We start from the raw sequence: 23,545 nt of genomic DNA, 5'->3' as shown, positions 1-23,545 counted from the left end.
CTCGCTGCAGGCCACGATGTCAACGCTCCACTACTCCGCCATGACCTCAGTTATTGTCCAAGTGGCAGACAGTGTGACAGAGTCAAGTAGTGGGAAATTTATCATGGAGACCCCTCAAACAAGTGGCACCGGGCCCCTCCCTGCAGACTGATGGCAGACAGCCCTCGGACAAGCAGCTCTTTGTCCTCGGCCATGTTCTCCACTCCTCTTCTCACCACTCCGCGCTCACTCCTGTTACTGGGCGGCTTTGTTACACCGTCCCTGTGCGCTCATTGTATTCTCCGCTCAGATGAGGCAGATTGGGGCGTTTCTGCTGAGCGTCTTTGATCAGCTTGTCTTTCAACACAGTTTCACGTTGTAAAACTCTGACACTCCTGCCCTTTGACCCTTTGACTGTTTTATTGGGCACCATTCATCAAGCACTGGGAATCTGAAAGGCTGAAGGGTCAATATTTCTTGGTTTTTTACACATCTGCACAATAACTAGCCTTAGATGTTTTTAGATCGCAAAGGCACCATCTTAATCTGATCACATCTTTTTGTCCTTGTTTCTTCTTCTCTCTCTGGGACAGGTGGGGGATTTCAGGGGTCTCATCTGCTTCCTTATGGCCACCGGTGGACTCAGGTACTTGCTTCAACCACACCTTGCGCTAGGCATCTCTTTGAAGGAGCTTTTCCACATTCTTGGCCGGTTAGGAGAGGGGCTTATGAGCGGCTGGCTGCAGGAGATTCCTGGACGGGAGCCAGCGCTTACAGCATAGTGCACACATAGCCGGGGACGAAAGAAGACTTAAAAGTTAATGTTCTGTTAGCAGACCGCAGAAACATCCACCTACAGGACGCACATCTGGGGGGGCATTATAGAGAGACATTTAGAACCCGATCCTTAAATCTGATGCTTTCCAACACTTTCATTTGGCTTTCCCTTGTACAGATTTTACCCCTTATGGGAGGTAAAGAAAAAAAGAGCGTGTTAATTGTTGTGGCCCTGAAGCTCTTAGGATCCTGTGTCTACTTGTCCTTGTGGCTCTGCGGCTGTCTGTCCGTCTGATGTTGTGCAGAAGTCCTGCCACAAAACCCCACCATTAACTCGGCCTCATTAATGTCTATTGGTATGTAATGAGAAGGGAAATGTGACAGAGATAGCGGCTACTGAGGCTTTTGTTTATCATGTGCACAGGGACCCCTGGTGGTGTGAGCAGGAATTGAGATGATGCACAGTGTGGACAAAGGTAGGGAGATGGTTAACCTGAGGACAGAGAGATAGAGCTTCAAAGAAAATGTGAAAATGATGGATATGAAGGAGTGGCTCGTGGCTTTAGGCAGCTGTACTTCGGAGACTGTCAGACTGACTGCAAAGGCCAAACTGAACTCTACACACACACACACACACACACACACTCACTATCTCCTCCGGTCTCTTGCTCGGGCTCCAATATCCTCTCCCCCGCTTTGAAGTCGTCGAAGAATAATATTGACAGAGGTTCTGGTTAAATGTTATTGTGGTTTCCCTTTTCGGAAGGTAATTGGAGGGGGTGCAATATGTCAAAGAATGTCAGAAGGGGGTCCAAAATGAATCTGTTCAAATGGAGTCACACATAGCACAGGCAGAGATAAGAAGGAGTTAATTAACCAGTCTGAGTCTGGATGTGTTTGCCTTGTGTCCGAGACATTCACCGGGTGTTTGTGGAAGAGGCAAACACAGATTAAGGCGGTGTTTAGTGGGTCTGTATTGAGTTGTTTTCTCCACGCTCTCTGCAGTGACGTCTCCTGTGGCGTGTCAACACATGCAGAGGATGGCTATCTGTCTGTCTTCATCAAGAAAGAGCAAAAGCAAGCGGGGGAAAAGATGAGAGGAAGAGATAAGGTGACAGGGGCCACGGTGAGGGTTGTTTTTCTGGAAGCTGTGTCTCAGATTTTGGCTCATTGTTTTGGGGTGATGTAAGGATAAGGTAACGTTGACCTCAGCTACATTGGTTGTTATTTACAGTGAGTGATGAAGGTAATTAAGCTTGGATCTAAGGCAGATCTGGAGCGATGTGGGGTACTTTATCATTTGAGGATAAGAAATGTTAAATGTTTGAAATAGCAGCAGCAATACGTTTTAGCTTCATATTTGTATTTTGTTTCTCTAATGTGACATGTCGACCTTCTTAAATGCTCTAAAACCTTTTTATTTTTCCTAGCCTGCCTGCTACCTCTTTTCACCCTCTGTCTGAAACCAGAGCCCAGTCTGCTCTGATTGGTTAGCTGGCCGGCTCTGTTGTGATAGGACAACTGCTTCCTTGATTGTGGCTGTAACATATTCAATAAACAAACAGCAGTGTGGTATTCATCCTCTCATGAAATGGAAAATGGAGGCCTTGTTATACAAAAAATACTACCATAAGGCATTATGGGTCCTAAGATGTTGGTGTTTATTTATGCTTTTTTTGCACAAATAAACACATGCCTGCTGACTCTCTGATACCTTATACTTTCTAGAGCTTATAATGCTCTCGCATCAAAGGCCGGGCTTGCAAAGTCACCCCATGATGCAGTGAGTAATTGTATTCTCCATATCGGGAACCCCCCTGCAATCTTCTCTCTGATTCTGCCTCATTTACCCCTGAAAGCCAAAGCAGGGGAGGTGGACGAGTGAAAAGCCCCCTCCAGCTGTTAAGCAGATCTACCTTTTGGATACTCGAGTGGGGAAAAAATAAGATATGGAGGAATAATGATGCGTCCCCTCTTATCATTTCAACAACCATTATGACACCCCCGCACATCTCAGCTCTGGACAATGGATGTATTTTATATCATAATATTATGGAAATATGATATATATATATATATATATAGCTAATGTTGGGCCGCATAATGCTTCTGATGTTCATTGTCAACGTCCTGTTTGTGGTTTATCCAAGCAGGGGTTCATGCCAAATAAGGCCTTTTGCTGTGACTGGGGATCACAGTGTAAACAGCATGTGTTATGATACCATTAAATCAAAGCCTCTGGTCTGCACCGGTGTGCAGGAGCCACACATGAATTCCATCCTGAAGGATCAGATGAGCACTTCTTTAAGTCGAGAAATATCTGGATTTGGCCTTGACCTTCTTTTGAAGACGGTCATCTGCTCTAATTAGATTCTTTGAAGATTATCTCATTGTCCAAAGAGCTTTTATCATACATGTATAGTAAATTCAGAGCATCAAAGCTTGCTTCTATAAATAATATATCATGTTCAAAGATAAACAGAGATGGGGAGGCATTGCTTTAACCACTGTCTGCCTACACTGTTTTCATACATGGTGATCATCTTTGCTTTTAATGTGAGTTTATGGGACTGAGTAGAGGAATCAAAGCCTCTGAGTCAGAGCTGCCCTTGTCTGCTCTGTTGTAAAGTTTTCAGTTTGGTGGCAGCGAAGCTAACACATTTAATCCAAGCTTTATTTGGTGTAAGTCTACCATCTGTCTGTGGTGGTATTGTACCCAGGCTGCTATGGCCTCTGCTGGATGTGTTTGAGGGGGTAGTCTTAGTCACAGCCTGTCTGACGCTTTGTTCACCCACATCTGTAAAGCCAGGTGTCCAAAATACCACACAGTATGTCTGCCGCACAATATGGCCACCATCCCTGCGGCTATTTTTAGTGAAATGTTGCTTGATCATGTCAAGTGCCTGACCTGTATATTAGCGTCTTTTGGAGCAGCATGGCCTCCGATGAAAGGCACATGGTTAGAACTAAAAGAAATTGGTGGAGGATTTGATGCTATCAGAAGCTCTTTGATCTCTGTGATTAATACTACTGGACTTCTTGCATTTCATGGCAGCTGGATTTTCCCTGATATCACAGGCGATTGTAATGCGTTTGTGTCAGCGTCTTAGGAGCTATTGGCAGCCACGGGCAGGGTTCAGGCGTGTAAAATGCAAAACCAAGAGGCGTTATTCGTCAAAAAGAATCCCAGCTTCTGAAGCAGTTAGCAATAGCAAAGCTCGGATCTCAACTTGAGACCATTTCTTCATTTTAAGAACAGCAAAGGTGGGCTTTTCTCGATGAAAAAGACATTTTCACTCCACTGCTGACTGGCTTCGGCAACAGTCTGATTGGTGGAAGTTCTAGACAGATATATAGAGATGGTTCATCCAATCACCTGCCAAATATTTTTTGAAAAAGCCTTCTCTTTTCCAAACAGTTTCCAATGACTGCCTCTCAGATGGCTCTGTCTAACAAACCCATCTAGCGTTACTCGGCTTCAGCGGTCGGCTCAGAATCAGTGGAAGGCCGTGAGAGAGACGGGCTGTACAATGTGAAGGCCTTTTTGTTCCTCTATGCATGTAATGTTGTCTTGGAAACACAATAGGACATTTCATGCTTCCTCTCCATCATCTGCTCTTTTTCTGATTATCTTATTCTGTCTATTCCCCCCCACACGTCTCCTTCGGTTTTAGGCTCTGTTTATTTTCAAAATCAGCGCGCGGTTCTGTAACACTTGGCTGGTCTTTTCCCTCAAACCTGAAGACTTGAGTTCATGTGTCAGCGTGGATATACAGTCATCTGAATATGAGACATGATGGAGCGTAGATAGATAGGGAGCAGACAGAAGAGGGAAATTACAAGAATAGAAATACAAGCGGAAAAAGGTGGTGATAGAGAGCAATTTATGTGATGAGACGCAGGAATGCCAGACGATTAGGTCTGATTGACGACTCTTTATTGACATATGTGGACATACATTATTGCCTGAAACGACATATTTCAAGGGTCTTGAATTAATGGTTTGTAGAAAGAGGACAGAGGAGGAGGCGGTAGAAGCTTTTAAGATCTGTCTCTGTAATAACAACCTGGCTTAGGAGTCGGATAAACACACGCATAGACATCCACATTCGTACACACACACTCCAGACGTCTCGCTGCTCACCGGGCTTCGTTCCTACAGCTACTCTTCACTCACACATAGAGCTGTTCTGCTGCTTGACAGGGAGCAGAGGAGCTGTCAACAGACCTACAGCCTGTCAAGAAGCAGTCTGTGCTACACACACACACACACACACACACAGATATAAACACAGATCCATACATGCACACACAGTTGAAACATGTCAAACATCATGGCTTCTATGACAAAATACACACAAACCCATGCATGGTAGGTCAAGACACACAAATTAAACAGCGTGGCTTAAATGACTGAACTGTAACACACACGCACACACACAAATAACAGAAACACATTAAACAGCATGACCCTTACGACTGAATACACAAACACACACTCACACACGCAGAGACAAATACACAAGCAGTCCGCCCATTCTGCTTCTTCAGCTGATCCTTAACATGTGTCAGGGTTTATACTGTAATCTACTGTAAGGGACTGAGAAAAGAAAATACACTGACTTCACGTCTCCTTTCATTTCTGGATTTATTTATGGTCTTGTCTGGAGCTGTGTTTGGACCACGGGACGTTTGTGTTGTATTGCCATGTGTGCGTAACATATGATATCATTAACCACTCACTCTGGCTTACCTTGGTATTAACTTCTTCAATACATCATTTAACATTGTCTTGGACCTAGTCTACATTTAATCTGATACTTTTGGTGCACTTCTTTGTGTTTTGGCCTTTTATTCACGCCCAAACAGTGTTTTAGGTCACTGAAAATTGAGCTTTTTTGAATCTACGGCCAAGGACAAACGTTTCTTGTCAAACAAGAGCAAAATCCCTTGTTACAAAATGACTGTACGTGTGGAGTGAGGCCTTAGATTGGTTCCCAAAGTATTATCATCTTATATAGTCGAGGCTTCCCCAGGGTACAATCTTTTAGCAAACCAGGCCGCATAGCTCAGTTCCTCGTGGCTCGACTGCAACCCATCAATAACATCACGATGACAGCCGCTAGTCTCCACCTGGCCTCATAGAAGATGAATTACAGCCTCAATCTGACGGAACTCTGATGCTCGGCTCCCAGCGGAGGGCAGACTGGGAGCCTTAATGCTCTGCAGGGAGGCCTATAATAAAGTAAAAGCAATACAGATGCAGTGGACAAACTGTACAGTACAAACATGTACAGTAGACATATATTTAGGCCTACTATAACCTAGCTTTTGCGCTTACAATGAAGATGCTAACATGCTGATGTTTGCCAGGTGTTGTTAACTGTATCATGTTACTAGCCTAGTGCTGCTAGTTGCTCTATGAATTACTCCATTGTGAACAAGACTACATTTTCTAACTGTTTTCTGAGGGACTATGCATGCTAACATGCTCACAATGACAATGCCAACATGCTTATATTTTGGAGGTATTACGTTTACCATGTTATCAATCTTAGTTTTTTCTCATTTATATGCTAACATTTGCTAAATAGCACAAAACTCTGCTAAGGCTGCTGGGAATGTTAATAGTTGTTCAGGCTATTGGTTGCAAAGGGGTGATTAAGTGTGTTGGTAGCTGTTGTCATGGTACTTTTCCTGGTTATGTTTCTGTTACCAGTCTTAGTTTTTGTGCTTATATGTACTAATTAGAGCAAAGGACAGCTAACGCTAACAGGAATGTAAATAGTTTTGAGGCTATTGGACATTGCTGACTCTAAAATGTGTAAATGAAGATGCTCCTGTATGAAAAGTTTGAAAAAATTGAACTTTTTTATGTTATGAGTATACCACCAATACTTGATAGAAGAGTCATGTACAGCACAGACATGAGGGGTTATTACAAACAGAAACTCTAGCAGTGACCCTGTATACAGCGGCCTGGTGAGGGCAGCCTGGTCTGACTGCAGGGAGTTAAATCATACATTACACTCCCGGGAGTTCAGAACTCTGCAGCCGGCTAAGTGAGACAGTCGGTTGATTTATGAGCCGGAGCTGAGGCTAGCGCAGTCTACTGGGTCGAAGCACGCCACCATGATTGAAAGTCACATCGGAGCCAATGTAAAGGCCACTCACTCACCACCCGGCAAACGCCCAGAGATAACTGTGTTCTGTTTTGGTGCCGTAGTTGCTCAAATGAAGTTGACAGAGTAGCATTTACAAAGTAATTTGAGCACGCAGGACACGGAGCCAAGCGTTTGTTTGTGTGTGTGGTGTTTAATTTTTGTGCCTCGTAACTTTCCCTTACCCCCCTAATTTGTTGCCATTTCATCTTTGCCCTTCCTGTACCCACGCCATCCTATCCTTGCGTCCATGCAGTTGGGTATCCTACACATAGAAAATATATAACTCTACCATTTCCAAATCAGATGATGCAGTCAGAAAGTGGCCGTCTAATCATCCTTATGTCAATATGTAATCCATTGTGAACACGTTAGCATGTTTACATTAGCTTTTAGTTTTAAGACTACTGTTCCTGTATTGCTTTGTCCATTTCAAATTGGGTTTATTGTGATTGCTAGTTTTTTATAAAGCCTTGTCGTTTTTCAAGTCGCAGTTATGAATGGGAAGCCCCGATATGTTCGACTGAATGAGTCAAAGGACGTACAGTATTACATAAGGCATGATCTGACCCTTGTTTTCAGTGTGTTTTAACCCACATTTTATGGATGCTGAGACCAACTCTGTTATTATACGATAACCATATCAAACTGCCTTAAGTGGCCTGGGAATCCTTCCCTTTTCTGCAAAACATCCCGTATGATGTGAGTGCAGCAGAAGTAGAAGAGCCTTACAGAGTTGCTATGGTTGTAGTCCTTTCTACTTTAACTGAAACTGGTGGATTTGTAACCACTGTAAGTATTATAAACTAATAAGGGTGGGGGAAATAATCGATACAGCATAGTATCGCGATACTTTGCGTGGAGATATTGTATCGATACACGGACGCCAAGTATCAGTGTGTTATTATATACACTATTCATATTGCAAATTCAGAAATTCTCAGAATTATGATTTTTTTTCAGAAATTCTCAGAATTTTGACTATTTTCAGCACGAGATGGTGCTGACCTTTTTGTTGTGCGGTCATGGCCATGGGTAAAGTCAGTGGGATTGCCAGGAAGTTAGTCAAAACAAAGATGGAGTCAGCGGAGAAAGAAATCAGAAGTGCGCCGTATCGCAATATATCGTATCGCAATACTTAGTGTAACGTAGAATCGCAATACTATCGTATCGTGGCTTAAGTATTGCAAAAGTATCGTATCATGGGGACCCTGGTGATTCCAACCCCTATAAACTACATAGTTATTATTCAATGTACTTTCATAACAGAGTATCGGGATGCTCCCCCTCATCTACTGAGTGAGCTTGTGAAACATTTTGTTTGTATGAAGCTGTTGCAGGTCATAACTGGCATCAGCCAGCAGTGTCTTAGCAAGCTTACACTGATAATGTCCCGGGGGACAGTAAACTGCAAGGCCTGTTGTAAATCATGTGTTTTCGCAGACATAAGAGGGAGCTAACAATGGATGGGAAACTCTTGAACTGCAAACACAGCGATAAAAAACTCCATATTTTGCAACATCAGAGACCAAGATGAGCCTCCTGTTGGGAAGTCGGTGGTGAGAATCTCATGTGGAACAGGCATTAAAGCTTAAGTAAAATATCAAGCACTGTTTTGTGGTGATATTGGTTTATTCAGTTGTCTTTTTTTTCTTATTAAATCAATAATCTTTTAACTTTTTCCTTGTAAATTAATACACAGGGAACATTTGTTCAGATTTACAAGTCAGTCATAGGAAAACATATATATATAATCACTATAATTAATCACTTCTTTGTCCAAAACGAGATTCATTTGGCATTAATCGTGTTATTCTGTTCTCATTTCGGCCTCACAAAAATGCAAATTGTGTAACTTACTGACAACTACTTGGCTAACGATAAGTGTTGTACTATACTACTGCCAACTGTTCACTAACTCAGTGCTTGTTTTACCCAGAGAAATCTTTACTTTGTACTGGGTCCTATACAGTGGCTTCCCTGCCTTTACCAAGCGTTCACTCGAGGTTCATCTTCCCTTTTCTCTCTGCTCTTGCTTTCCACATCCTCTATGTTTGCAACATCAAACGCTACACATGAAAGCCTCTCCGCAGTACTGGAAAGAGTCTCTCTTTAAATGTGTTTCACATTTCATGCTTTTATCATATCACTGGACATGTCCGCATGCAACTTTTATTTTGAGGACTTTGGATTCAGAGAGTAAATGAGCCACGGAGTCAGTAATTTGAGCTCTAATCCCGACGTAAGCCCTGACGGAGACTCAACCGTTCTGTGGAAACATTTCCGAAGCCAGACATCATTTGAGGAAGGAAAGTGAAGACGATGTTGATTAAAATGACTGAATAATCTCAGAGTTCCTGTTTGTCTTGGCTTTGTCCGTTGCTATGTGACAATGAGAGGGCACAGAAGAAAGAAAGATGTAGCGACTGATGGAGAGAGTGAGTGAGAGGGAAAAAGAGAATAGGAATTGAAAGGGTTTTATTGTAGTGTGTAAAACATCTAAAGTATTGAGTAAGGAAATGGAAGCGTCCTGCATGAATCTGCTATAGGGAGTCATCATTAAACACAGTTGAGAAGGGAACTAAAAAGACACACTGACTATCTTTCGGTATACTCACATATTCCAAAAAGTTGGCAAACAGAAAATTGATAAATGTATTTTAACAACCAAAACATTTTATTTAAGAAGCGAGTCTGCATTGAAACTACTGGAAAAAAAGTAAATAAACTGTCAAGGTTAAATAATTCAAACGAATGAAAAATATCTATAATTAAGAGAGGCTTTTTCCACTTTGAATAATGTAGGGTGTCACTTTAAAGGAAAAGGAAAGAACATTTTTTAAAGTAATTTATAAGAGTTTGTATTCAGTCCACCTCCACTTTAAAGGAAGTAAGACTTCTTGGATTAAATATAACATTTTAAGAGCCTTTTTTGATTCCAAAGATCTTCCTGTAAAAGGCAATGCTGCTTTTACAGATTAATGGAACAGGAACGACTGAAGTTATGGGTTTTTAAAAGTCACCTTCATGATGAAAGCATTGCAGTGGTTTTGAATTACTTCACACTTAATCATATTTATGCAAAAAGGTAACTCCAGCTGTGGTGGAATCCTTGGCTCGCACAAGGGCTTGTGATTTCATCCAAATGGATTTTTTGGGAACACGGTGTCACAGAAAATTCTGAGGAATCGATGATTAAAAAGAAGTCTTCTCTGACTCGAGAGGTTTGGAGCGAGCTGCTAATGTGCCGTTCATAACCTGAGTCCATTCAGTCCAATTGAAATAGATGTTCTGTCAAAAACAGCACATCAGAGGTGCATGAAAATGGACACCTGCTAATGAAATTACTGTTAAACCCAAAAGGAAGTTCCATTGGGAAAAGTGAGTGTGCATTAATGTGTTTTGCCATTAAACTCATTAGGCCACGATAATAGGCCTCTGTATGTTACTGTCTGTGGGTGTGTGGCTCCACACAGAGTTTCCCAGTGTTTCCACAGCAGGCCTGAAGGAGGTTTGACTGGAGGCCCGGCCTTGTGGGCTGCAGCGCCTGTGATTTATCAACCAGCCAACCCCCGATGTGCTTCTCAAGGGGCTTCCCAGCCCTCAACAAACATCCACGAGCTTGTCTAAACCCAGGAGGCCATTCAGCTCTCAGGCAACAGGGCCATATTGCGGTTAACCATTACTCTTTAAAACAAATCTCATAATGATCCATGCCGCGGCTGCTACAGAGGCGGTGGATATGGATCAGAGCCATATCCCCAACTGGCACGATCCCAGAGCCACTCCGCTCACTGTCTGACCCCGGGTCCAATCCTCAGCCCTGCCACCTAGGTTGAGCTACAAACAAAGCAGCAATGGTGATTCAAGTCTGAACAACCTCCACTGCTGTATCAAATTCGTAACTCATTTTTAACCCCTGAGAAAACCTGGTCTGAAACTCAGCAATTCTAAAAACTGAATCCCCTGTGATCTCAAGAAAACTCGGGCAAAGGCTTTATCTTCCCCAGCATATAAAAAATGTTCTTACAATTATCAGAAGGCTTTAATTTTCTCAATGAGCGCCATCGATCTCCACCACGGTTTCCCCGCATATATTTCAGACTGTACCGCTCTGGCACACTGTACCCACACATGGACACAATGAAGCAGCATAATGAAACCATCTATCTTCTTGACACTAAAGGCTAGCACACAGAAGGAGCTTACTGTCTTATAAATCTCTCTCGTAAACCCAGCCAGTTTGGTCTGCTCCATTATTAAGATCCAGATACAAAATTCACCGCGCACCTTTTTCTCCTGGGTTTTTTCCATGTTGAGAACTGAAATCCGACTGAGAGACTTGGCAGGAGATGTGAGAGAGAAGAGACAAAGACATGCAGCGTTGAAATAGGAGTTGAAGTGTTTTGAAGTTGTCTTGAGAACCTCCCATGGCGTCCCCCCTCCCCTCCCCTCCAGGAGCTGACTCCATTTAACCCATAAAACTGGAGACTTCAAGTTCACTTGGTTAAGGATCAGCGAGCGCACAGAGCAGGCAGTGATGCTCACACAGATATGCTTTTGTAAACCAAACCTGAGAGGAGCATGGTTGTCTGGTTTTTGCATGTTTGTGTCTGTATGTGTGAGAGAGAGATGGAAAGGGAGACCAATCTCGTAAAGATCATTTTTATGTTTTTATGTGTGTGCATGTGTTTTGCATCTGTGTGTGCGTGATACCAAACCCTTAAATACCTTGCATGAATTGATTTGTGTGCGTGTATGGGTTTGGATGGGTTCTCTAAAGCTATTTGTGTTTACTTGTTTTTGTGTGCGTCTGTGCAGGGGTAGACCAAACCCCAAGAGAGCATGAATGGCATGAATATCCACAAATAGTGTTTACAAGTTTTCTGGGTTGGTGCGTATGTGTGCTTGTGTGTGAGATAGCAAGGAGCGCTCGGTGTTCGGCCAATGACAACAAGAAGTTCCTCCAGGACAAAGCAGCCAGTCATGAATCAGGTGTGATACCTGCGCTCGCCATCAGCAGAACGCCAAAACAAACACACCCTGAAGTGGAGCTCGGCTCAACTTCTCTCTGTGTGGAAGTAATTACTGAGGTGTTGAAGTTGTCACTTTTCCTTTCACACATTCGTTTAAACTCTCACACAGACTCACTCTCTTTCAGAGGAGACTTTATGCCCCGTCGGCTCTGTAGGCTCACCTGTGTGGAGCGCTCGAATTAGCATGTCCTTGTTTGGCCGATAACGACAGACACACCGGCTCTTTCCAGTTCAGACACATAATGTTTTGATTTTACGGTCGTTTAAGTTGCAATAACCTTAAGATCTCACGACTGCCAGCTTCATGGTGAGAGATGACAGATCATTGAAATGTGAAGAAGGTGCTAAAATATTCAACAAACAAGTAGGAATTAATAATTTCCCACCTGTTTTGCAGTCTGCAATAACAGCTGATCAAGGCATGACATTGACCTCACTGAAGACTTCCTCAAAAAGTCAAAACACAGATAAAGATAAATACAGTGTCAGGTGACTGTGCAGAGATTAGACAATACAGTTTATACCTCAATTAGGAGGCAACATAGTATGAAAAAGTAGGTTGTGTCAGCCTTTTAGTTGTTTATCTCACTTGAAGTTGTTAGCTATAACTGACACCAACAATAGCTTTAAAAGACACTATTTCTGTCAGTTTCTTCTAAAACACATAATAACATATGGATATTAATATATACAATTCATCTCATTTCTATTATTTGTTTAAATCTGGTTGCAATCACAAAAAAACTGCTCTAAAATTACAAATTCAGGCCACTGAATAATGTGACCTCAGTGCTGGGACTTGCGATAATCATCTTGGTAAAATGCATGAATTTATTTTCCTATTTTTTGGGAATACATGAATTACGTAACTCATCTGACTGCCATGTTTGTTTGAGCCAAGAAACTATGATGCATCTTGGGAAATTGAAGAGACAATAGTTCCTTGTACACTTTGCGGGATATTTCTGTACTGGAAGCAAATGGTACCGTAGTCTCGAAGTTAAAAGGCGTTTATTCCAGAAGTTTTCTTTAATGACCTGGTAAGATTTTCCAACTTCCATGGCTAAAAAATTATAAGCATATCCAGTGCTTTTCTTTTTTAATTTGAACAAATCCTGTGTGATAAATATTGTTGCTCCAAATCAGTCGCCAATTGTTTCCCCATAAAGCATCATGTTACTGTCAGATTAATATTCCTCATAGATGCTGTGACCTGCTAAATGCATCAGCTCCTACACGGACATGCATAATGACGAAACATTAATCTGATCCTTCATGTTTTACTGCACCTACCGGGGCTGTGATTTCACATTGTCAGGACTGATTTGCAGCTGGAGTCGTCTCCAGCTGGCGTTTCCATAGATCTGTATCTAAAAGTAAACGTACTGATAAATGAGAGAGCCTGTACCTAAAACCTATCTGACAGTTACAGGGTTCAAAGCTGATGAACTGCTGGGTTTACAGGCAGCAGCAGCAGCAGGGTGTGGAGCTGAGTGTCGGGACAGGCAGCTCCATCGTCCCCATCAAGGGTGGGCGAGGGGACATGGACCCTTTACAAGAGAAGTTGGTAAGTGTTTGGTTTCAGTGTCAGGCAGGGGTAACTCCTGCATCTACACTCTTCAACCCCTGCCCTCCTCACCCTGCGTCCCCCATCACCAGTTTCCATTATGTCCCAATATGCCTTCCTCCCGTCCCCCTCCCCCGTGGAGGTCTCGCTGCCATCTCATGGCCCACTGCGCTCCCAGACTCTGTTTCATTGCAGTAAATGTCACCTGAGTTACACTCTCTCGGCTTTCTACAGACGGCCCTTTATTCGCCACCCCTTTAAAAAAGACCCCCGCTCACATTTCATGTGTTCTCATTTTTACTTCGTGCCAGAGAGCCCTTTTCCTCCTTGTACGCTCAGCCATATGATAACACACGTATATGTTCTGTAGATGCCAGAAGTTCTGTTTTTGCATCATATTTTGCGCAATACGGTTCAAAGCTTTGGTGTTGTGTGCGTTTGAATAAACACCCTCAACCACGAGAGTGTTCACATCTGAGGTTTTAATCTAAATGAAGGCTTACCGCTAGCTTACAGCTTTTAGATGTCAGGACGCATACTTTTTAGACAAGACTTGCTGGTTATCATATGGTGAGTCTACTAATCATACCATGAAGTTGTGACACTAAATGCTTGAGAAAGAATCATTTTCACTAAGGACGAACATAAGTGCTCCTAGTTCTTTTGACAGTGACAATTATGAAAACTATGTCAAATACGACCAAACTTTTTTCATTGCGTCATATTTTTGTTTTATATGTTTCTACGCAAGACTTAGCAAAGCTTCACTGTTGTCTGAATTTAAGTAAATACTTTTGTGGACAAAGGTGAATGTTCATATCAGGTTTTAAGTTAAGCTACATTTAAGCTAACTGCTAGTGTAGAGCTATTTGATGTTAAAGGCATGCTTCAAACAAGACTTGCTGGTTATTGGACAGTGTTGGCAAATCTTCCATGAAGTTGTGACAGTGATTGGTGCAGAAAGACACCTTTTTCAACACAAGGATCAACATAATCACCCCTCAGTTATTTGGAAAATGTGAAGTATTACAAATGCATCACTTGCCAAAATCTCTGATCAGTCCCAAGTTGATGTTCTTACATATGGTTCATGCAAATCTCTAAGGCATGTTTTAACACATTTAACATTACCGTACGTCTTTGAGCGCAGGAGGAATCTGGGAACAAGGCCATTAGACCATTAAACACTTATGATCTTGGATTTTGACTAAACGCGACACACTCACAATCCTTCCATGATGCAAGACGTGTATTCTGCAGAGGCCACGAGAGGCCGGCGCTGACAGCATGATTAATGCACGCCTCCGCTCCCACTCACACACTGACTTCACACAGCGAGTCAAAGTGGGTTGAAGAAAAGCTGAAGAAAACTTCCTGCTGCGCCGACAGAAAGTAGACCATGTTCATCTGGAGATAAGACGCTGTTTGATGAGATACAGTTTGACATTAGCATGAAGATGTAGTTTAGTTTTATACAGCGGTTTGGCTAACTTCAAGGCTATTTCTGTGAGGTTTAATGCATTAAAAACTGCTTCATCCACTGCTGTATGATTATAAAGTGGGTTCTCTGATACAGACATTCCCCTCAATGATCTTTTTTACTTTTGATTTGATTTTATATCCAGTCGCTTTAACGGTTGATTCCTGAGCTTCAATGGGTTTCTGTTTGTAGTGTTAAATTAGCTGCAGATTTGTTAAACCTCCTGATAAAGTCAATACATTTTTGACTTGTTTTTGCATTGTCCTGCACAGAGTTTAAAACTGTAAGACAAGCTAAAAAAAAAAAGCTGATTTTTCTTATAATCTTAATGACTACCTCTAACTCAATTCAATATTTAATACAGTAGATGGCAGAATACCCCCCCCCCCTCAAAAAAGGGCAGAAAAGTGGGTATTTGTGCAAAACATTGATTTTATTATGATGTGATTCTGCAGACAAAATCTCACTTTTAAACAGACATGTCATATCCTACTATCTGTGCTGCAGATATTTTGCCCTTGACTTACATCCAAACTTTTCTTGGAGCTTTAATTAGTTAAAATAGGGCCAGACATGCAATGTGCGTCACCAAAACTAAATTTACTTTGTGGCTGATTCATCCTTTGACATTCAAATAAAAATCACTGAAGAGATGCAGTGATGTGAACTCCTTCTGAAACCACCGTTGTTCCCCCCACCACCTTCATTAATCTTCGGAGTCTATAAAGGAGCCTGTGTGGAGATTGAAGAGGTTGGTACATCAGAGCAAAAGGAAACTGGGGTTGGAACGACGGTTCGATGCCAGCCTCTGCCAATACAAGCTATCAGGCCACATGGACCAAACCCTTGACAAACTGCTGCAGACTGCCAGAGCATCTCCACCCTGCCAAGGCTTATGGCAAAAACTAAGGATCCCTTAATGGAAACCACAGATTAAAAGGGCACGTCTCTGTTTTTCTTTCTTCATTTATACATTTTATGTGATCGTGATATATGAAATCCTATAAAAATGTGTCAGCAACACACCTTCTAGACCCATCCAAAGTTCACATATGAAAATAGTTTTTATTATCTGAACTGGGTTTTCCCCCATGTTTTACAACATATCGTTAATTATGTTACAATGTGAGCATTTTGTCCTGGATATTTTTACATAATCTGTTTAAAATATACGTAACATATCATGTTAAACACACTGTTAACTTGTAATTCATCTCCCCTGGCATTGAAGTATTGAAGAAATTAAACAGATTTAATAGATCACTCATACTATATGGAAATTATAATCTCACTGACAGTAATTCGTTTGATTGATTTCTGTTATTTGTTCGTTACGTGCTCACACAAAGAGTTTGTCAAAGCAGGTCAAGCAGTACGGCTTCCCTTTCTGGTCCTTGAAGATGCCTTGGCTCAGCTGCCGCAGACAGAAGGCGCACACAAAGTGCTCGGGGTGAAACTTGCGCTCCATAGCGGAGATGCAGCGGCCCGTGATGGGCTCCCCGCAGCCCCCGCACAGAGTGCCCTGCCGGGAGTGGAAGTGCTGCGAGCAGAGGGGGCGGCCGTTCAACTCCATGAAGCAGCCGTCAGTGAAGGGCTTCAGACAGTCCTGGGTCAAAGAGCAGAGGAGAACCATAAGGAAGGGGATGTGGAGGAAAAACAGAGAGCTTGCCAATCAGAGCAGACTGGGCTCTGGTTTCAGACAGAGGGTGAAATGAGGTGCTGCAGCACAGGTAGCAATAGAAAAATAAAGAGCTTTTTAAACATTAAAGCATGTCAGCAGAGGCACAGAATACAAATATGAAACCTGAAAAGGAGCATCATTCTTTAAAGCGTGATGAATGACATTAGATCTGTTTAAGAAACGGCTGCTGAAAAAGTGTTCCCAGGCTGTATTGCTGGTATATCACACAATTGACATAAGAAGAGAAAATAGAAGAACATGGATGTCATTAAAATAATGATAATGTGAATTTTATAGCTTCATGCGTTCAGTGGCTGCTTCTTGGCAGCCGGCATGATGAATAACTGCGTTCTCCTTGGTTGACTAATAAGGGAAGCTTTGAATGTAATTTATTTTGATTAGACCCTGCTCACAACTGGACAATCATGCAATTATAATGTCGGTTCTACACATGTGAAGGTAATCTTCTTGTGATGGATTAACTCCAACCAATCCATTAACTCTAATTTTTGTAGTCTGGAGGATACCTTCGATCCTAATCTAGAGCAATGTAAAGCATCGCTACAGACTCTGCAAAATCACTGACATGGACCTTTAATATGTTATGAAGAGAAAATGTAAACAGTATTACAGTTTTTCATTTGCAAAATCCATCAAGTTATAATGCTAGCATGTTAATGTTGAGCAGGTTTAATTTATCCACAAGTAAAAATGTTATTTAATCATTACCACTGAACGCACTTTACTGAGACCATGGGAACGACAGGAGTACTTATTGCATCTAAAGAGGCTAAAAACTGTGATGTGATTTCATTCAGCTGCTGTGTAGCCTCCAGTTCATCCATTACAGTCGTGGAAGGTACAACTTGTCAGGTAGCTATTTACTCTTATACTTACAACATAAACTAAATGGGTCTGTACAGGGGGGATGATGCATATGGTTTCTCTTGGCAGATATTTTGACTTGTCACAGCAGTGAAAGCACAGGTGTAACTCTTAACTTCAGCGTTGGCTCTGTTCTATTTACACCTGAAAGCAAGCCATGAAAGTGAGCCAGAATGCACAGCAGCAGAGACCTGGCACAGAGACAGTTGAATGAATCATTAATGACTTCAGTAACACCTGTTCAAATGCAAATCCAATGTGAGACATGTTAGTGTTTAACTGTTTGTAGGTAAAACGAAGGACGTGTTTTTTATACATTTGAATCCAAATGGTTTAGAGTTGAATGTCTCCCTTACTATTATAAATGGACTTTCGATGACGGCATCACACAAAATCACCGAGCAGCCACAGGAACCTTTACTTCTGGTGGTTTTAAGGGAACATTTTATGGTATTTTATCAAAATCTCTCAGCATCACATAGAGAGAGTGTCCAAAAAGCCCAGAGGTGCTACATTTTTAAACCACCTTGTTTATATTCAGATAGAGTTTAATTAAAAAAGGCTCGAACACTTTTGGAGTACATGGAGTGTTTGACCTCCTGACCTCTGGCGATAGATGGAGGTTATGAGGGTTAGGTGAAATCCTGACCTTACTGATAATGACTGCTCCGTGTAAAACAAGGTTTAGTTTCTGTGCTTCTGGGGAGATGTAATAATTGGGTAGTCATCCATGGATGTGCTCCATGTCTCAAAAGCGGTGTCGTTAATGTTATTGTATTTATGTCCTTTTGATTGGTAGGCTTTAAAAGCAATGAATTTCATGTCCAGGTTTATGGTCATTGTATTTTCAGTCATTGAAGGATTTTCTTTAGGGGCCATAAAACATAAAGACTTGCTACCTCACGTCAGATCATCTCTGCTGAGAGCGTTTTATGTTCAACAATTGCTCAAAGCTGCACGCTGAACCGTTTTCCACCAGATGCTGCACACAGAAGTAGGTTTGAGGAGAATGTAAAAGATACCCACACTGAGGAATATGGTTTCCTTGATTTATTTGCATCATTTGAACCGCAACGAATTCATCAGCCATACGGTTTTCATCAGCCTTGTGGTCAAAATGTTGCAAATAAAGCAAATGTGTGGGTATCTTTCTCATTTATTCCCAGGCCTGTGTGTGAGCCAGAGCTGTGTGTGTGTGTGTGTGTGTGTGTGTGTGTGTGTGTGTGTGTGTGTGTGTGTGTGTGTGTGTGTGTGTGTGTGTGTGTGTGTGTGTGTGTGTGTGTGTGTGTGTGTGTGTGTGTGTGTGTGTGTGTGTGTGTGTGTGGTCTGAGGTAAGAGTCTCACTGCGCAGACGAAGCACTCTGAATGCCAGGTGCCATTGGCTGCAGTCAGGTAGTTTTCCTTCACTGACTCCCCACAGCCCGAGCACTTTGGAGCGAAGAGGTTGTAGAAGTCCTTGCAACAATACGGCTTCCCGTCCTTTTCTAGGAAACCTAGCGACAGGTACAAGGCACATGAGATTCATTCAGAGCGAACATGTCTGGAATGATTTCCAAATGTTTACTGAAGTTGTGGTTTCAAGCGAGAACCAAATTAACCTCTCACCGTCAGGTCCAAACAGGCCTCCGCAGTGTGTGCAGAAGAAGTGGTCGGGGTGCCAAGTCTGGTCCAGAGCTGTCAGGATGTTCTGGTGAAGCAGCCAGACGGAGAAATATTACAACATGCTGCTTACTTCCTTTAAGGATTTGTTAGTCTCCTCTCATATGATGGGATGTGAGGGGAACACAATAATGTGGATTGTGCTCCACATGAAGCGAATTATTGGAGAACATTAGTTTCTGATGAATGACTTTAGTCTGCAGCTTAAGCCTAAATGCTAAATCCCAATATGGTTTTATGTTTTATTTATTAAGCTGACGTGGGATTTGTCGAGGAAAATTAACTACATGCTATTGTATGTCATCATCCAATCATCAAGAGATAATAAATGAATGTCTTATATGACAGAACACATTAGAATCAGAAAACAAAGGCGTCCCTCACCTGGATAATGGGCCCCTTGCAGTAGGCACAACGTGGGGAGAAGAGCTGATGGTAATGTGTGTGGCAGTATGGCCGTCCCTCTCTCTCAAAGAAGCCTGACGTGCTCAGCTCTGTGTTACACGCCACACACACAAAGTGCTCAGGGTGCCACACTTCACCCAGCACCGTGATCATCTACAGAAGGTAAAGGATATGAAGGAACACAAGAAGAGTTGTATTTTAATCAATTAGTTGTTTGAATTTGCATGTTCAAGGCTGACTGTGCATCCTTGATGTTAAAGCGGCCCTATAATGTTCATTTTAAGTTCCTATTTGTATTCTGTGTCTCTACTGGGACATGTCTCCATGCTTTAATGTTAAAAAAGCTCTTTATTTTTCATACTGCCTGTGCTGCAGCATATCTTTTCACCCTCGGTCTGAAACCAGATCCCAGTTTGCTCTGATTGGTTAGCTGGTCAATGACGATGTTAGCCTTTGCAGACCATTTACATGCACAAAAATCTATTCAACACACTACAGGGAAGGGAAATCCCCAAAAAGCATAATAGGGCCTCATTAAATGAACAATACATAGATGTCGATGCTTATTATTTTACCTTTCCCACAATGCTCTTGTTGCAGGACGCACAGTGGCCCTTGGTTATTGTGCGCACACCAATCTTCTCCAGGTCAGAGCTCAGCCCTCCGAGCAGGTCATCTATTGTGTCCGTTTTCTTGCTGGTGGTCGAAGGGTTCGCCTCCGACCCTGCTCTGCTGCTGCTCTCCTTGTTCTCCTGCTGCCCAGCTTCAGTGTTCTTCCTCACAGACAGTTTTTGTTTCAGAGGTGGTGGGGTCGTTGAAGATTCTGGTTCCTGAATGATGATACAATAAGCACACACATCTGTTATTTCAGATGCATGTATTTTCTTGAAGTTATTGCTTATCAATGCTGCTATATGTCATTTCTATTACTTGAGACAGTGCAGTGCTGAGATTAGTACAATGCTGCCATCTGTTGTTAGACCTGGTGAATTTCACTCATGTTTGGAAAGTGTATTAGTGTTTAATCATATTTATCAGCATGATATATGGACTGTGAAGGAGAAGGTGCTTGAATTATTCTTTAATGTGCCAAAATCAGATAAATTACGTCAAATCTCACTCATTCTGAGAAGTGCTTTTTGCAGACCCTGCACTGACCTCTTGTCCCAGACCCAGCATGTCCTTCAGGATCGAGTCCAATTCTTTAGTGGGGGAGTCGGGGGTCGGGGAAGCTGCCACAGGAGCAGGCAGATCACTGAAGTCCAGATAGGGGCAAATAACAAAGCTCAATAAATCAGATTATTTATTAAATTGACCTGAAAGAACAGCTTATACCCCATAATGAATGTACAACATCCTATTGAGGGAAAACTGTGTATCTAAACATAATGATGGGGTGATATTTTTACAATATTTGGATTTAGGAACTAGGAAAAGAAATGATATTCACTTTTAAATCTGAGGCAATTTGTAAAATGTCTGGGGAGGGATCTGTCAAAAATTGTGATAAAAAAACCGTGTTGCATTAGAATCAGTTGATATTAGACTGTGTATATTAATAGGCTTTAAACAAGTCAAAAAGAGACCGTATGATTATAACATACTGTACTATGCAATGAATTTGAAGTAATTTCCTGTTTCTTATTCAGAGTTTACACAAGCCTCTGTTTTTCACCTGTACACATTTGGGCAGACTATTCCTTTTTTGGTTAATGGTAAATTAACCGCAGCTGGCACCTGTGGACACAAAACCAAAATACATCATGAATCTGATTAAAGCACCAACATGATAACATGTTTATAGACTGCAGTGGATTGAGATTAAATGAAAGGTTTGACTATAACCAAAAAAGGTGACAATCGTAGCTATGATACAGTGGAGTTTGTGTTGTTGTGGTTTTTTCTTCACCTCTGCAGCAGCTTGATCTTTGCTCCTGTTCTCACTGACGCTCTGTGAACCCCCTGGATTCAGAGCCAGCTCCTCCAGCAGCAAATCTGTGGCAGGATACAGGCCATAAATGTTCCATCAAACATAAATTCATTAAGAATACTTTAACAGTATTCACCCACTAAAACAAATTCAATGATCTTTCTGGTTGTTATCTAGTGATGAAAAGGATGTGTTTCATTAGATTGGTGTGAAATATTTCCTGTGAAGAGAGAGCGCTTGCACCTCGATGTACAGCTAAAGGTGCCGGTGGATATGTTCTGGAGGTTGCTTCATGCTAGTCAGCTTCCTCAGGAAGTGATGCACAGTGTGTTGCAGAAGTGAAACCTCTATCACATTGCAATATGCTGGTGGAAAAATATTACCCCAAATCAACTCTGTGTTAACCACATACATAAGTAAAAGTGAGAAGACTTATGTCGAAGTACACAACGCAGCAAAAGGTTATTCATTTTAATCTTTTAGTACTATTGTCTTTAACAATTCATTAGCCTATGTGTTCACAAAATATGCACTTAGTCAAATTTATTTTCAGGTGAATGACTTTCAAGACGTACTGTATGTTTTGAATCAGAATCAGTGAAGCCCACGGTTTTCCTTGATTTAGTTTTTTGAACATGATCTCTCAATAATGCTCTTTATCCTTTAGTCCTTGGCAATAAATATCATCATATTTAACAATTTTATATAATAACCTTAATGACATTTGTAAAACTGTAATTGTGATTACAATGCAAAACAAACACAGAGTTATTAAAGTTGAACTACATTTAAAAAGAACTGTACAGTATATTGTCTACTTGGGTTGAGCTCCAGAATACCTCCTGTTGAGCACTTTCATCTTATTGTATGATCAATTATATATATTTGCTGCTACTTTCTAAGTCATTTGTATATCTTAGCACTTTGCACTAAATATTTTTAGAATTACGTAATCTATTAATATCTAAAGTCTGTGTACGGATCGTTTTGAGGATATTAAGTAACGTAAAAGACGAGTGACAGTTTCTTACCGAGCTCGTCCATGTTGTCTGCTGCTCTCACTTCTTCAGAGTGAACGTCTGTTATTTGTGCTGCTGGTTAGTTACTAAGGTAACTGTCTTAAAAATCATCTGGTAAAACCCATCACTTCCTCTGACTAAAATGTGTTTCGTGTGTTACTGAACTATGACCTATCTTGCTTGGCATCAGGTGTTGCCATTTCCTTGAAAAGAGGAAATCAAGAACATATTCTGAAACTGAGATAACAGCTGACGCTTTTCTTTCTCCATTTTATTATGTGTTTAAGATACATCTATTAAATCGGCATCAGAATCCCTTTATTCGTCCCAAAGAGGGGAAATTTTCATTCGTTACAGCAAAAAGAGCCAAAGACAGCTTAGTGTGTAAGATACAAAAATATATACATCAATTTCATAGAAAACACAAAAATAGACGTCAGACCCGTTCTGAGGTATAGCAGCCAGGTACTTATTGCACAGTTATTAACTATATATATGTATATTATTATTTTTTTGTATAAGTATGGCAAGGTGTTCATCTGTATGTATATTTTTTTAAACAAAGAAAAATGCAACGTTTTTACATGACCCAAACAACTTAAGTGAAACAACACAACAAAGTGAATATATTATAGAACACAAGCTAGATATAGTAACATAAAAATACACTAAAAGAAATCAAATATATGGTGCTCTCTCAGTACAGTGCCTATTCTATTCTATTATACAACTGGTTATAAATTAAGTATTTATCATATCATTTTATCAACAACTTTATGTGTCTGTGAATTTAACATTTCCAGTAACTGTAGCCTATAATATTATAATGGAACTAGTGCTCGATTATATGATCTGAAGAAGGTCATAAAATGAACATTTTAACAGTAAATGTAACACAACCCCATTTACTTCTACAAAAAGAATATAAATCATACTTAAAGAAAAGTGTTAATAGTCCCTCTGATT

The 23,545-nt window shown here is 41.3% G+C and overlaps 1 protein-coding gene across 1 annotated transcript; it reads right to left on the bottom strand.

The window, feature by feature from the left end:
• Positions 1 to 15,412: 15,412 nt before the first annotated feature.
• lpxn (leupaxin) lies at positions 15,413 to 22,794 on the bottom strand. Its single transcript, XM_063891364.1, has 9 exons — positions 22,592 to 22,794; positions 21,540 to 21,625; positions 21,306 to 21,367; positions 20,789 to 20,885; positions 20,206 to 20,460; positions 19,610 to 19,783; positions 19,172 to 19,253; positions 18,911 to 19,059; positions 15,413 to 16,606 (listed from the first exon to the last, which is right to left on the bottom strand). The coding sequence occupies exons 1-9, from the start codon at positions 22,602 to 22,604 to the stop codon at positions 16,340 to 16,342; spliced, it is 1,185 nt and encodes a 394-aa protein (XP_063747434.1). The 5' UTR covers positions 22,605 to 22,794; the 3' UTR covers positions 15,413 to 16,339.
• Positions 22,795 to 23,545: the final 751 nt, after the last annotated feature.

This window comes from Eleginops maclovinus, chromosome 9 (assembly GCF_036324505.1).
Source record: "Eleginops maclovinus isolate JMC-PN-2008 ecotype Puerto Natales chromosome 9, JC_Emac_rtc_rv5, whole genome shotgun sequence".
NCBI classification, from domain to species: Eukaryota; Metazoa; Chordata; class Actinopteri; order Perciformes; family Eleginopidae; genus Eleginops; species Eleginops maclovinus.
The sequence above is the reverse complement of the archived record's forward strand: the minus strand, read 5'-3'. Positions and strand labels throughout refer to the sequence as shown.